Source organism: Metopolophium dirhodum, chromosome 5 (genome assembly GCF_019925205.1).
Source record: "Metopolophium dirhodum isolate CAU chromosome 5, ASM1992520v1, whole genome shotgun sequence".
NCBI lineage: Eukaryota > Metazoa > Arthropoda > Insecta > Hemiptera > Aphididae > Metopolophium > Metopolophium dirhodum.
In genome coordinates, this window is record NC_083564.1 from 37,202,589 (window position 1) to 37,219,568 (window position 16,980).

At 30.1% G+C, this 16,980-nt stretch overlaps 2 protein-coding genes across 2 annotated transcripts in view; both read left to right on the forward strand.

Moving 5' to 3' along the window:
* The first annotated feature begins 3,078 nt into the window (after positions 1–3,078).
* LOC132944746 (uncharacterized) lies at positions 3,079–5,024 on the forward strand. Its single transcript, XM_061014231.1, has 2 exons — positions 3,079–3,217; positions 4,861–5,024. The coding sequence occupies exons 1-2, from the start codon at positions 3,079–3,081 to the stop codon at positions 5,022–5,024; spliced, it is 303 nt and encodes a 100-aa protein (XP_060870214.1).
* A 5,363-nt stretch (positions 5,025–10,387) lies between these two features.
* LOC132945713 (uncharacterized) overlaps positions 10,388–16,980 on the forward strand; it is a 40,510-nt gene continuing 33,917 nt past the window's right edge. The window contains exons 1-3 of the mRNA XM_061015469.1: positions 10,388–10,525; positions 12,200–12,259; positions 15,882–15,926. Of these exons, the coding sequence (XP_060871452.1) occupies positions 10,414–10,525; positions 12,200–12,259; positions 15,882–15,926 (217 nt within the window). The 5' untranslated portion in view covers positions 10,388–10,413. The remainder of the gene's footprint in view (positions 10,526–12,199; positions 12,260–15,881; positions 15,927–16,980) is intronic.

The following is a 16,980-nucleotide window of genomic DNA, read 5'->3' on the forward strand; positions in this document are numbered from 1 at the left end:
CAAAATTTAGCTCTAAATTATACTGAAAATCATTCAAAAAAAGGTGGGCAAGTGCATTACAGATTATCCTACTATTATATTGATTCTTATTTTAAATTTCCAATCCTTACACATAAAGTTTAACATTTTATACATTTTTAACTACAAAATTATTTTTAAATTTTAAATTTGATATATTTAGTCAATATTTGAATATTAAATGTTTTTCACGCTTTTTGACCCTACGAATAAAATTTAATTGACATAAATAGAAAAAAAATCCAAATAAAATTGGAAACTGAAAATGTCCGTAAACAGTTCAAAATAGAACAAAATAAACAAAAAATGCTTATCTAAACATTCAGTGGAAATGTCATGTATCTACGGTCGTTTGTTTTAGAGGTAAACCAAAAACCAAATCGATTTTGTCAAAAACATTATTTGTTTTATTTTTTTTTGTTTACACTGTGCTATTGAAAAATAATAGAAATTAAAATTTTTGACCGGCTCAATGCACCAACTAAATTCCATTTCCCATCGGAAAAGATACTGAATTATATATTTATTTCACAAGCATTTAAGAATGATCTTTCAGCATTCGAGACACTAAACACATTTTGGAAAAATAACGAAATTCAGCCAAATTCAAATATAATTACAGACATTTCGGAACACCTACAATTACTAAAATCCAATATTTTACAATATTTTCCTGAGGATAACCCAGAAATGGAATGGATCATAAACCCTTTCGAAGATGATTATATTTAGAACATTCCATATGGTAATTTGGCAAAAGAATTATTTATTAACCAGTGACTCTACCCTAAGAACCGCTTTCAAAACCAAAAATATCACTAATTTTTGGCTGGACGTGAAACAAGAATACTCGGCATTGTCCACACAAGCTTTACAGTTTCTAATCTCTTTTGTATCAACATATCTGTGCGAAAATACATTTTCTCACTTATTGTACACAAAAAATAATAATAGAAGAAGATTAAACGTAGAAAATTATTTAAGACTTAAAGTTAGCAATTTGCAAGGCTGGGCAAGTTAATGATTTTTTTTTTAACTCTGTCCAGGATAGGTCGAGTGCCCTGATAGAATTGTACCATGTACTCGCCGTTCCTTTTAATTGCGGCTCGACCGCCCTGCACCAACCCGATGGGTGTATACGAGCTTGCGTCAAAATCGACTCGGTCTATAAACCGTACGGGGTCCTCGGCCCTAGTTCCTGTGAACTCGGGTAACGAGGCTCTTGCTGTACGCAAGTCCTCGTACGGTATTAGTACCGAACGTTCATGTATACGTACTTCGTATGACGCGTGTTGTGACGCGCGTGTGGTGTGACCCGTATAGTCGTGTAGACTGTCGCGCGTGAAGAACGGTCGGTTGTTCGTGGCGGCAGTGTGGCTGGCGCTCGGCTGAGCGCCGCCTTCGTTGCGCTCATACGACCAACCCGACTGGTAACTATCGTGTATACGAGTTGTTATGTGTACGGGTGACGGGTGGTTGGTGTACCGCGGGACTGCAAAGTCGTGTGGCTGCTGCGTGGCGGTCGTGCGCGATTCCGTAAAGAGCCGCGTCATGCTTGCCTCGAGCGCCATTAGGCGTGCCTCGAACGACGTTGTGTCGTTCGTTTGTGGCAACGCCAGTTTTAACTTTTGCAGTTGTTCCGCCGCGGTTTTGAAAATGTCGGTATTTAATGGGTGTGCGGACTGGCCCTGTTGCATGGTCAGCTGGTTGTCGCAGTCCTCTGGCCGATCGTCCGTTGGTCCTTGACTTGCCGTATGGCTTATCGAGATACCCCAAGTCGATGGTTCGAAGATCTGACTGACGTCTGTGCTTAACAGCGCTGATCGAACGTGTGGTTGTTGTCCAGTACCGTCCCCTAATCCTGTGATTGTGGGCTGCACTGGTTCAAACCTCACGTTCTCGGGAACTAGTCCGCTTTCCCAAAGGTGCTCCTCTAGCCTGACATACACATCCGACTTCGACTCGGACACGCTTAGTCCGCGGGCCATGCATTCGCTACGCAGCTCCGCCGACGATAACTGTTGTAACGTTTTACCAGTCATTATGTACGATTAAATTACAAATGCTGTCGTTAAGCTGTTGGTCGGTGGGGTAGCTTGTGTTTGGTGTGTGTACGTGGTTTAGAGACTTTTTTTTTTTTTGTGAGCTAGATGGTAATGTTCACTGGGAATCCTAGCTAACCGGCAAACACACTCCTGGCTAACAGTCTTAATATTAACTTAATATAAGCAATCTACCGAGGTATGTGTCAGCGTGAAAAACTCTTACCTTTTCGCTGACTTGAGGCGATGATTCCTCTGCGGGGAGCCAATTTGACGTGGCTACGACGGTGGTGGCGGGTGAATCCGCGGTGAGCCGGTCGGTGGTTGGTTATCAACTTATAATTTATAACAAACACAATTTGATAATGGTGGCGTTTATTTTCCTTTTTTTGTTTTACACGGATATAGAAGTAGTTAGATGTGTTGACGACTGTTAGTTGTACATAATAATGGTTGATAAGCATTTATAGTGGAAATTTCATCTCCAATTTTTCTCCGTTTGGATCTATAACTTTTTATCATTTTAGAGTGCATAAAGTATTATGATGTACAAAAAAAATCTATATGGGAAATAAAAACATACAAATTAATTAGACTTTGCTATCGGGTTGAATGACGTTACTCATAAAAACAAGCAAAAACAATGGTGATATAAAAGTGATAGGATTCTCTGTCACGGTCACGTGTATGAATAATTTACATAGGTACCTTATAATAAATGAGGGCACCTATTAAGCTAGGGACACACTGTTCACACGCCACGTGTTAACACGCCGATAATTTTAAACCGCGTGTTAACCCGTTTATTTTTCAATATTATTCGGTTTTGTGATTATATTTATAACACGCAACGTGTTCCCACTCGATTCCACGCCACGCGTTTCAAACAATTTTGAAAAATGTGTGACGTGTGATAGTAAAATACGACATTTTACTCCAGACATCGGTTGATGGCAGGCATGCAATTGGTTAATCATTTATTTTCAGTTAGTTTCTTAAATATAATACATATTTTATAATGTCTTCATTTGAAGAGTCGTTAATTGAAAATGTCCGCGAACACAAGTCTTTATACAATGTTTTTTCCGCCGATTATAAAGATCAGAACATTCGTAAAGAGGCATGGGAAGAGATTGATAAAAATCTACAAATGTCAGGTAAGATATTAATATTTTAATATATAAATATTTAAATAACTCTTTTTTAAACATCGAATTAATAATATTATTAATAATATGAAATAATACTTGTATATTGAATATTGATACAAATTGATATATTATACACGTTAAACCTATGATACTACCTATGAAGTTATTATACACCATATTAAAAATAAATGTATACATGTTTATTATTTTTTTATTTATTGTATACAAATAATAAGGAATAATTTTTAATTTAAAATAATTTGAACAAGGAACACATTTTGTTATTAAGAATCGTTGATCAAATATTAATTCGTCCTCTCCGAATCATCTCGTACTACCATGGTACTGCCCCAACAGATGACAAAAAAAAATCTTTATACTTCTCGCGTATTTCAAATGATTTTTGAGTGCTATTCCCTCTTAAAGGTTCCATATTTTCAAGAACTTCGGTACTTTCATAACTATTTGTTTCATCCAATTGAAAATCATGGCTTTGGCATAACATATTATGAAGACAACATGCAGCAAGTACTATGTTGTCTACGGACTTAGGTTGCACTTGAATATTTGTTCTGAATACTCGCCAACGATTTGAAAGTATTCCAAACGCGTTTTCCACAACACGTCTTGCACGAGAGAGTCGGTAGTTAAAAATTTTGTTTCCTTCATTACCACCCAAAGTTACCCTACTATATGGTCTCATAAAATATGGCTTCAAGGGAAATGCCTCATCTGCAACAATTACGTATGGCATTGGGTCTCCATTTTCTTCAATTGGTGTATCAGGTGGAACATCTAATGTATCATTTTCTAACGCTTTCCCTAACGCTGATTTAGCAAATACATTTCCATCAGAATTCCGACCATAAGAACCCACATCAATAGTTATAAACCTATAGTGAGCATCTACCAAAGCAAGTAAGACGATCGAATTTACTCCTTTATAATTAAAATATGCCGATCCACCATTTATAGGACATTGAATATAAATGTGTTTACCGTCAAGAGATCCTATACAATTGGGAAAATTCCATATTTCTTTATTTCCCTGCCAATCATCTTTGGTGGGTTTCGGCATGTAGATGGGTCTTAATGTTTTCCAAATAACCTCACAGACTTCTTCAACGATTTCTCTGGTTGTGCTAAACCCCAGACGAAAACTGAAGTCTAAAGACCTATAAGATTTCCCGGTGACCAAAAATCTGTAAATATTAAAAAGTTTAAATAAGAATGTTATACTTAAAATTTAATATTAAAATAATAATTTATTTATAATTAGTTAATTATAAGATATTTTTTTACACTAAAAAATTAGCTACAAAATATAATAGGAAAAAGGTATGATGACCTAAAAACTAAAAATGAATGGCAATACAAAATTACCTTAATAATTTTCAAATATATTACAACTATAATAATTATTTATTATTCAAAGATATAAGAATAATGCAAAATATATATTGAACAATAAATGTGTTTTCACCGTAATGTATATAGTATTATTTACGACTATTATTTACAATTCAATTTTAGTATAAAATTATTAATATTAATTATTAATTCGTGCTTATGAAAAATTAAAAATATTCACTTTATATGAAATAAATTCATAAATCATCAAACAAGTAGTAAAATATTTTTTGTAATAGCTGAAAAGTGTAAGTCAGAATGGACTAAATTGCGAAATTGTTTTCTAAATGCTATCAGAAGACGTAGAAGTAAGACAAGTGGTCAAGCTACCAAGAATATTCCACCTTGGAGGTTTTCCCAACAAATGGAATTTATATTGCCCTTTTTGGAAAACCGAGAGTAATATAATATAATATTATAATAGATAAATTTAATATAATATGGAGGGTGCAGTACTGTATAGGAAGACTTGACAAACTAAATAACTTTTTTTCTAATCAATATATTTTAATTTTTTTCATTCTTTTTTAATACCTAAGAGAAATAAAAATATAAATCTGATATGAAATTATCAATTTGTAAATTTGATTATTAGAAAAATGCTGATTGTAAAAACATGTATTTAAGCTTATTGTAGTTTGTCGTTTAAAATTTTTTTTAAATCTCATTATTTTTTTTTAAAATACTTTAAAATACTTTTCAAATTAATAAGCTATTTCAAAAAATTTACATTTTATATAAATGTATTAAAAAATGAACCACTTAGTTAACTCGAGTTACACCGAAAACCAAAATCGATTTAGTCGAGGTCTGTTGCATAAAAATAACGAAACTTTATATCGAATACTAATCGTACAGGTAAACACGCACACACAAAAAATGAAATAAAAATAATAATAAATAAAATCTATATATTCAAAGCTCCGCTCAGAATCAAAAATGTTGAATTATACGTATATCTCATAAGTCAATAAATTATATATAGATTATTGATTGCAACAAAATTAAATTAATTTGTTAGGTCTTCCTGTTCCACCCTGCATAACAATAGATAAATATGCATAAGACAGTTTAATATTATTTTATTTTATTTAAATATAATTTTAGAGTATATAGTAATTTAGAAACTGGTTCCTCCCCGAGTAGTATACAGAAACCAAACGCTGATGATTTTTCAGAAAAAACTGGTAATACTTCCTTCAATTTAAGTGCTGAATCACAGCCAGATACAATAAGCAATTCAGATGTAGACAACAGTTTGGAATCCAAAAAAGAAATTTCTATGAAAAGAAAAAAACCAGATCATGCTGAAGAGTTGGTTGATATATTGAGGGAAACTGCATCCATAAGAAAAGAAAGATATGAAAAAAAGCAATTTTCTGGGCATGATGATGTGGAGCTCTTTTACCTAAGTATGGCTAAAATAGCAAAACGTTTATCTAAGGCAAAGGAGGCTAAACTTCGTATGGAAATATGCAATAAGGTTTCGGAAGCAGAATTAGCTCACTTAGTTGAGATTGAAACAGCCACTCAACCAAAACATCATTAAACTGTCAAAACCAACCGGTACATTTACAACCTAAAAATTTGAGTTTGCATCAAGAACAGAGTGAAAGTAGTTGGTCTACCTCTTCATCAACACATTCAAACAGCCAGACTTACGTTTATGACAAGCAAAACTACTGTCGTTCCATCCTCGATGCCAACTTACGTCTTAATAACCAACATCCTTGCACGTACATTTCAGAAGAAGGTTCTTCTAATCAATATGAGTCCCTTAATTAAAATATATTATTATTTATTAATAACATAACATTTTCAATAAAATCTTTTTGTTTTTCAAAGTTAATATTTATTTTTTTTTTTCAAATAAATGCCAATATTTATTGTTATATTTATTTTACCATTCATTTTAAATTAAGTTAATTTATATAACTACAATTGTTTTATTTTTGAAAAAAGCAATAGGTATTGTTCTCTTTTTTTCATATAATATTATTACACTGTTTGTTTCCTTAGAATTATTTTTTTGTATTTGTTTATAAAATAATTTACTAAATAATTTATTTTAATTTATAGATTTGCAAAAAGAAAGTCATTAGTTCATTACTATACATATTATATTAAAATGCAGGCAAAGTCAAATTTGTTTTTACAAAAATTTTTTACTTGTTATTTTTATTAAAAGTAGGTAAGCAATTTAATGATAAATAAATATGTAGTTAAATTTTCAATTTTTCTGCAAACTTCTTTGTGAAAAATGATTACGTCTTAATTATATAATATTATATTTTATAATGCAAACGAAAAAAAATTAAATTGTATTAATTACTTACCTTAAGCATACAGCTAATCTCTGTTCAGACGGTACTGGTGCTCGAAATTGTGTGTTTTGTTTTTTAATATCGTCCTTTATTAAATTATGTAAATAACTAAATTGATCATACGACATACGAAAGTATTGATGAAACTTTTCAGGGTCATTTATTAACTGTGGAAATAAGTTGGTAAATACGCCTTTTTCATTCCTTTCCTTGTTAATAGGGTGCACCCAAAATCTGCGGTTCTTGACTGTTTGATTCAAAATATATGTTGCTACAACCGTTTCTTCTACTTCTTCTATCCAATCACTGTCAGATGAACTTGATGAATAATCCATAATGCAGTGACAAAGTGTACCTTACTTCTTTCGACAACAAAATGGTACTGACTGACAAAAATTAGCTTGTAAAGTGTGTTACCCAATTATTTTAGCATACGATGTTATCACACACGTTGTATTAATGTGTACAAATGTGTACCCGTTACGAAGTAGTATTAGGGCATAATCATATTAGGTAGGTATAATATAATATAATCGTCAACAAAATTTCTGTTATAGGTATAAGTTAAAAAAAAATTATTTTTATTATAATATTATAGGTAAACAATTTCTTACCTGATTGATCTCTTTTAACTCTTGGCCTCTTGTTCGTATTGTTGAACGATTATATTATTGGTGTGTTGTGTATGTGTGTATGTGTGCATGGGTGCCTTATGGCGTGTTTCTCGTGGAGAAAAGGCGGTTTGTGAGTGGCGATTTGGCGTGGCACGTAGGAGTACGGAGCGTATAAATTAACTATAGTGAGGTTAGGTTAGGACGAGTGAGCGACGTGCGTATACTGCAGCTATTAGGATTCACTGATAAACAATTTTCATCAATACGTATTTGTATTCGGATTTCGGAAATAAAATTAATAATATATAATTTATATTTAGCATTGATAATAATTTGATATTATTAAAAGAACGAATACGACATGCCTATAATACTGGCGTATAAGTCGCGGTAATACGGTTTTTTTGGGGAAGAGAGAAAGTTATCTACGAGAGAGATAAACTATAAGAGGCCTTTTTTGAGGTTAGGATACCAAAATTGATAATTTGTGTTATCACTTATCAATAATATATATAGAAATAGATTGTCCCAATATTTTTACTTAGTGTTCCTCAAAATATTTTATTATCCATTAAATAAACTCATTGTTACAATATTTACAAGAACACATGTTATCAATAATTTTAGATAAACGTTGTCAACGAATGTTTTGTTGATGTTTCCTACAATATTTTCTTCAGTATGTGAAAAACATATTATTACAATATGTTTCAAATATTATTTTTAAATATATTTTTGTTCATATAATAAAAACATATTGTCAAAAGGTGTCAAAACAAAATATTTCCAAGAACATAAAGAAAACATATGTCAACAATATAAATATTTTCTAATTGCTATCTGGGTAAATAATAATGATGCAGCAGTTAAAATTAACCTAACCTGACTTAACCTAACAGCAGTTGAATATACAGCTAGCAACAATTTTTTCTTATAAGTATAAAAGTTCAAATTTTGACAAAACGTATCGAATTTAAAATTTAAAAATGATTTTGTTGTTAAAATTTTATAAAATTCTCAACTTTAATAGCTAAGGATTGAAAATTTAAAATAAGGTTCCAAGTAGGTTATAACCAAATGGTCTGAAACCAAAAGAATCTCAAAAATATAAAAACACAGATATTTTTATAGTTATTTTATTTTCAAATTTGGTCGAAATTAGATACTTAAACGAAGAAAAACAATTTTAGTTTTGTGTTAAATTTTTAAAATATTTTTCGTGGATACACGAAACTTCTCAAGTATATTATTATATTATACAAATAACATTAATTCAACTTACCAGCTATCGTATTAGGTATTATTAATAATAATATAGTATATACTTGGCTGACAAACCGTCTCCGCTTAGAATCCGTTTTTTGTATGCAATGATATTATATCATCGAATTCATTCATTACAGTGACCCACTTCTCTCCTACTGGCTACTGTCAGCAGAACGACATCCACTTACCCGCTTTTTTTGTTTACTTAGATCCGACTTGCTACCAGAAACCACCCTCAATGTTAAATATTACAGTACCTATATTGCTGTCCCAAAATTGACAGAGAAAAACACGCATACCTATCATTGTAAAATAATAAATTTATTACTTGGCTCAGAATCGAAAACAAATAATGCAATCTGTAATGTAATTGTTTCTTGGCATTACAAGTAAAATCTATTAACTTTACCTAATAACTATTAAATATAATATTGGGATGTAACATAAGCCTAATGATTAATAATTACTAAAGAAATTACAATCCTTATGTAGATACATCGTCAAATTGTGTTATTAAAAACTACTTAGTCTAGGACTAGGATTACAAATATTTTTCAAGTTCTCCATGTTGTAACCACGAACTTTTTTTTCAATTTTAACGGATTTTATACTTTTTGGGGATTTTTTGACTTATTGCGAGTAATATGACTAAAACTGACTTCATTGAAATATGAGCATAGTATTACGTAATAAAAATTATTATTATGTTGATCTATATAACATCAGGTAATCAAGTTTTAAATTAGACACTGCTGAAATTTATTTTTATATCACACCATAAACCAATTAGCCGATTTAATTGCATACGACATTTATTTTGAATATTACAGTGTAGTTCAGTGTAATACAAATGGAATTGCATTTTTTACTCATTTTTTTATATATTTATAAACGTACCTATAGGTACACAATTTTAATTGCTAAATACATTTTTTGAATGATAATTTATTGATATTTTAGAGCATTTTTTTTTATATTTCAGGGCATTTAAATCCAAGCCCTACTACCAACTATAAAAATCAGCTTTTTACAAAAGATATAAATATTTACAACAGGAATATTAATTCTTATAACGTATAGAAAATAATATAAACTTTTAAGTAGGTAGGTATATACTGTTGCCATTGGCATTGGACATTTGTTTCTACATGAGTTTTTATGACATTAAAATATTGTAAAGTAAATATAAGAACAACTATCAGTAATCAAACAGTTATTTAACGCGTATAGTAGCTTATGTATGTATATAAAAGGTATGTGTAATATACAACCTTTAGATGTTCAAAATACAAATATCACTTGTTTGCCAGCTGGGGTAACAATATTTAGATATAATATTTTCATTCTATTTGTCTGTATTTTGTATTTTACATTATAGGCACTTTGTGTGTTGAAACCTTTTGTTTTAGTAAAATGTCAATAATTTACTCAAATGTTTATACATGTTAATATGTTATATGCTTGAAAAATAATCCAACATAATTCTCGTAAATTATTGAAGTTTTGAAAACTAGGTATTGAAAATTATTTTTTCAGCTAACCATTTGCCAGTCACAGTTCATTACGTACATTTTTTTATACCCAAAAAATGACTTTTATTTCATCTGTCATCGTTTTAAATGTTTCTATCATTTTATTGATGTTAATTGCATTTTCCAATATTACGTTTGTGTATCAAATACAGTCTTTAGAATTGTATCGTAAGTATTTGAATAAATTATTTTTAGAAAAATATTATTATACGTACCTACGGAACATAAATCTATTATTCATAAATTTATTATTTACTATTTGTGTATTATCTGTATTTCAGTGTTATCATCGATTTATTTTTTCAAATTTTCATATATTTGAAATATTTTTTAAATCTTCCTCAGAATTTCAACTGAATCAGATGTGTAGTTTTCAAGATTACGATTCCGAAAAAAACGGCTAATCATTTTTATTTATTTATACTAGCTGAGGCCACCACTAAATTGTCTATGGATAGGATTTTATAGTTCTATTTATTAACCTGCAGTTGTTAATAATAATAATATATTATTATTTTGTTGTCCCAGAAGGACAAGACAGAAATTAAGCCTTGAAATTTTATATGCGTTTTAAGATTGAACTTCGACAGATTTTCAACACAAATCAATGGGTAAAAGAAAAACAATATGTGAAGAGATATAAACCCGTTAAAAATACATAAACAAAACTGTAATTCAAACACTAATGCCACATTTGAGGAAATTAGAAAAACAATACATATCAAATACCTTTGTATCACCATTGAGTATTGACCAACACTTTAAATTGGATGTTAATGTAATTAAGTAAATAATCAAAATACGGAACCTGAATTATTTCTATATAAATGCTAGGAAAATATTCAACATACAAATATTACAAATAGTATACTTTGCCAATACACAGTCAATAGTACAATATGGAATAACAGCTTGGGGAAATTAAGGGATAGTTGCATGTATTAAACTAATAACAGTCCAACAAAGTATAATAAAAATAATAGTAAACAAATCCAAAACCTTCCCTTCTGTAAACCTATTAAAGATTTCAGAATTTTAAATATTCAACAATTATCCCAACGGAATTTACTACCTATATAATGTTTTCAAATTAAATCTAATTAACATTAAATCTAGAACACATAGGTAATACACGTAAGGAAAATAACATAATTAATTGAAACATATAGAACTTTAAAAGCAAGTAGACACATTGTTAAAACAATCTTACGATAAATGTTTACAAATAATTTAACTATTTTTGTTTTTTATTTTTATTTTATTTTAAGTCTTTTCATGTCCCTATTGTATAATTATAATGTGACAAAACTATAATTACTTAAGGTCTTTGTAAACATGTAATCTAAAAACATATATGTGTGATTAAAATTTTAATTTAGCTTAGCTTAGTCTAGTTTAGCCTAATAGGCATCATAAACAATAGTTTAACAACTTTAGTTGTATTTAATACACATATTTAGAAATATATATATATATTTGTTGAACAATTCATTGAACTGTTTAGAAACTAAAATTTCACCAAAAAGAAGCACAACTTCAGTGGTGAATTGTTCCAAACAAACTTTATATTTATTCTTTTTTGGCCAGTAAATTGAACTGTTTAGAAACTAAAATTTCACCAAAAAGAAGCACAACTTCAGTGGTGAATTGTTCCAAACAAACTTTATATTTATTCTTTTTTGGCCAGTAAATTTTATTATCTTAGGTACCATATCTTATAATAATGTGACTGCTATGTTAATACACGTTAATAATTTTCTCTAAATTCTTTCAAAATACTTTGAAATAAAATAAATTAACTTATGAATTAAATTGTAATTCAGCTGTTTTTTAATTTTCCAGAACTTGCAAACTTAGATGATCCAGATTATGAAACATATTTGTTACAACCAAAGGCACAATGTAAGACCTATATAATATATACATCACTATTACTGTATATTCTAAGGAAATTCGGAATATTAAACAATCTTACTTGGTGTATCCGTAGATAAACATGCGGTGGAGCTAGTTATAAGCTAAATAGCTACCTAGTCAATCAAATGGTTTTATATCTTGCAATATATATGTCGCATCCACTTAGTGAAATCGCTCATTTCATGAAGTGGATGTCCACTTCATGAAATGTATCCACTTAGTGAAAATGACGTTTTACTACACTATATGGACAATTATATGAAATTTTTCCACATTCTGTAATAATATTACTATTTATATATACGAGTATTTTTGTTATTGGGTTATTGTACGATTTGCACTAGGTAATTGTGTATAATATGATAATAATTAAATAATATAATATAGGTAACCATAAATAATGAATTATAAAAATTAAATTAAAAGTTTTCTTAAACTTTATTTTACATTTTATTATTTATTTTAACATGGTTCAGAGTTATGGCAACAACTATTGCACAAAATTTTTTTTTAAACCGGCACATCTTGATGTTTGACATGGGCTTTTCGATTTACATGAACAAGAAGAAAAGCCTTGTCCACCTGTTGTGACTTTAACAGTCTCTCGAACAGTTAGCTCTTTGTCCAATAAAACTTCGTCACTCGTTAAAAACTTCTCACATTTTTTTAAGCAATCTCCTCCATACCATCCTTTAATCATTCCATGTTTAGTCCCTAGCTTATACAGGTTATTCTTTTTGTCAACAACTAAACATAAAATATTTGGTGGATCTGTAGGCCCTCTGTCGACTTTTGGAACAGCCATTACCACGCAATCGTTAATTTCGAGGTTTGGAACAGCTGCATGACTAGTCTAAAAAAGTGTATTATAATAATATTTTTATTTTATTTTTAAAATAATTGTGTTATTCAAAAATTTACCTGTAACATTTTTTCAGCAAATTGTTTAATGCCATCAGAGCCTTTTTGCGTTGCATTTTAATCTGTTCTTTTTTTATGCATAGTTTACACATAATAGATCCAGCTTCATCTTGATTTTCAACTTCATGTATGTAAATTTCACATGTATGACATGTATAATTAACAGCTGAGCATTGTACATTTTCTTCATTTTCTTCAATTTCTTCAATTTCTTGAAATTTCTTCATATTATACACAATTACCTAGTGCAAATCGTACAATAACCCAATATCAAAAATACTCGTATATATAAATAGTAATATTACAGAATGTGGATAAAATGAATTTCATCCACTTCATGAAAAGGTCAACAAATTGTCCATATAGTGTAGTAAAACGTCATTTTCACTAAATGGATACATTTCATGAAGTGGACATCCACTTCATGAAATGAGTGATTTCACCAAGTGGATGCGACATATACAATATACCTACATATCGATTATTATCGTAACATACCACAGTACATTACTACTGTATACTGTACAATTACCAGTCATTAATCGATATATCATAGCATTTTCATACAAGAATACAATTCGAATATTATTAATCCAGTTATTTATCTACTTAATGCTGCTAGTACAAAGTTAGCACATTTATCTAAAATTATTCCTACAACCTATCCTTGGAATTGATGGACATTAGTTGGACTTTGTTTGAAACCAATTTAATAGCTATTCAATAAAAAAAGTTTGTAGTGCCTATTTAATAACCAGCGCCACGTAACTAAGTAATTAATTCATAACTTTACCAATTTTATACATACAGTTTTCCAAGACGTTGTTTGATAAATATTAAATAAAATTTCCTAGTTAATTGATTGTAAAGTACAAAACTTCATTAAATATAAGTTTGTTTAAAATTATGTAATTTTGTTTTCGTATACTTTGTAACATTTTGCTCTCTTAATTCTATTGTTTTTAGTTCACTATTTTATTGTTACTCAGTATTGAATAATTCATTATTGCATGATTATAATAAAAGCTGTCGCTTCTCCGTTTTACATGCCCATTTCCCAAATGTTTCAAATTGAGTCTACATCGTATCAATCTCGAGTTAATGGCTGTTCAGGTGTTTTTTTCATGACTTCAGTTCTGCTTAACTACGGAACGATTTTTTACTTTCTCACTATTTATGATGTCACAATCATTAGCCTTAATTTCTATCACATTACCTGTTTATCTTGCACACTACTACATTGAAGTTTTGCTTGTCTTTTTATTACTTTGCGCTAATATCTCTTGTAAGCTTCAGTCTAACCTCATTTTTATATCCTAATTATAAGAAGAAATTTTTTTCATTGGTAATATATTTATCATAATTCATAATGTTATCATGTCTTTGGGTTCTGGCCAACTCTCAAATATAACCCATTCCAATTCTCCAGCTGGTGTCAAGGGTAAAATGACCCCATCATCTTATGAACTCTGTTCTGCTATCACCGATTTACGCACTGGCCAAGCAGAAACCCTGAAACAGTGTAAGGACATTAATATCACTCTAACAAAACTATTTGCTGCACTACTCAAGACTCTTCTCTCACTTAATTCCCAAGGCAGGAACCTGAGGACAGAAACTCAAATTTTCATTTTGAACTTACTCGCTACTCCGTAAAAGAGTCCTGCTCTTAAAAATAATGTCACTCTTTCTACCTCACATGAGCCAGTACCTGTTTCTGTCACTGTCACACAGCTAATGCACGAATACGCTGAGCGGAAGAGATGTAGTTGTGTAGGTTGTGAGGGATGTGACCGCATCGTGAAGGCATGAATTAGCCGCCCTCGTGACATATGGCTAAAGGTATAAAAACCCCCGAGGGAATGGTCTTATACTCCCCGTTACGCAGATGGTTAATGAAAGTTGTGTAGGTACCTATGTCATTGCCTGTGTGGCTTGGCTGGAGAGTCGACTGCGTTTCGTTATGAGTGACCTGCAGTGGTGGTTGGTAGAAAGTAGATGAGTTGCTACAGTGCTTGTACTTTGAAAAACAACTACAAACAATTTTCAGAATTGTTTACAGAGCTTTTATTTTATAAATACATAATATTATGATCTTTAGTGTATATTATTGAAAAAATATTACTTTTTATTACTTTTGACTGCAAACATTTATGAAAGTGTTGAAATAATCTTTTATACACTTCACAGATTAGTAAAAATAACTTAAATACATTTTCCAATTTTTTTAATCATCTTTTTTACATCAGCTCGACAATACCACATGATGGTTTTGATGTGCTACCTTTTGGTGCCAGCTTCACGTAGCCCTGTTAACCACTAGCAAAAATAAGTATAATATATTAAATATTCAAAGAATTAAAAGTTTTGGTATAACATGGTAATTAATGAAAACAGTTTTTTGGTATTGAGTATAATACATTTATTAACAATAATAAAAGAAATAGTATCTATAACATTATTGTTTATCAAAATTGATAAGTTACCTATTAAATAATAATTCTTCATAATGTTCTGATGGATGATGAATTTGTACGTGTAAAATATGACCACCTTAACGTTTTGTAGATATACTGTATCAAAATATATATGATAGCAAATTGTAAATTGTCTAATCGTTAAATATATTTAAGTATAGTCAAATTTGAATACTGTGCTGTACTAAATGAGATGGTTATATTTTCAGATGAAAAAAAATTGAATATTCAAGAATATTTTAGATCAATAAACAGTGAGTTTAAAACTAATTTTTAAAGTTACCAATATAGCTTATACTTATAACCGTTATAGTATAACAATTTAAGTACAGATAATGATTTAGATTTGTTGTCCCTTCAAATTCCAGGGTAGAGTTTCTGGTAGAATATTGAACATGTATGGTAGTTTGATACTTATGATGCTTTGGTAGTTGTCTTAACAATATTAGTAATATAATAATACTATAATTTTCAATAGATGGAATATTTTTTAAAATATTTTGACTTTTTTTGAGATATTTTTATGGTTCTATGGTGTAAATTCCGTATCTTGATCGATTTCATGTATAGTTAATTAATGAAATTCTTTCTAAAATTAAAGTGTCTAATTCAATAAAATGTGAATGTTATTATCTACCATTCTCATTAGAATAATAATAATGATAATAATTATAAATACAATCTATATTCCGTTCCACGAGAGAATGTGCACGTTTTTTCGTCCATCGCTGCGTACCCGCCACCATTTTCTTCTGTTCGGTAACTATCACAGATTTAGATAGAATGGTTACACATCGGGCTATACTACGCAATGTTAGACTGCGGTGTACGAGAGTTCTTATCTAAAATACGAAAATGTGAACTACTACTAACGCTCCTCGTGGTTGTTAATTGGTATTACAATATTCGCATTTCCCGTATTCCCATAAGAATACAATATTAATGATGTTATGTAAGCAACTAGATAGCGCTATAACGTAACTTTTAACAGATTTTTGATAAGAACAATTATTAGTGATCACAAAATAATGACCAGTTGTGCAACCATTCTATCTAATAAAATCCATGGTTACGATCGTCAACTGTTCAGCCGGCTCGCGGTGGTTGGAAAAGACTCCTCGCAATTCACATAATATGTATATAGCCGGTTAAGAGTGAGAGAAATTTGTCACCAACGTTGGTCGGATGCGGGGCTCGTATACGGTCTCCCGTGGAACGGAGTATATTACATACAAGTTCCTAATATTTTTTTCCATACAAATTTTTTATAGATCTACATTTTATAAGTAAGTACTTTTGTAGTCACGT

Coding starts and splice junctions, on each gene's coding strand:
- LOC132944746 (XM_061014231.1), top strand. CDS start 3,079: ATGTCTTCATTTGAAGAGTCGTTAATTGAAAATGTCCGCGAACACAAG. Junction 3,218..4,860: donor TAAAAATCTACAAATGTCAG/GTAAGATATTAA, acceptor TTTTTGTAATAG/CTGAAAAGTGTAAGTCAGAA.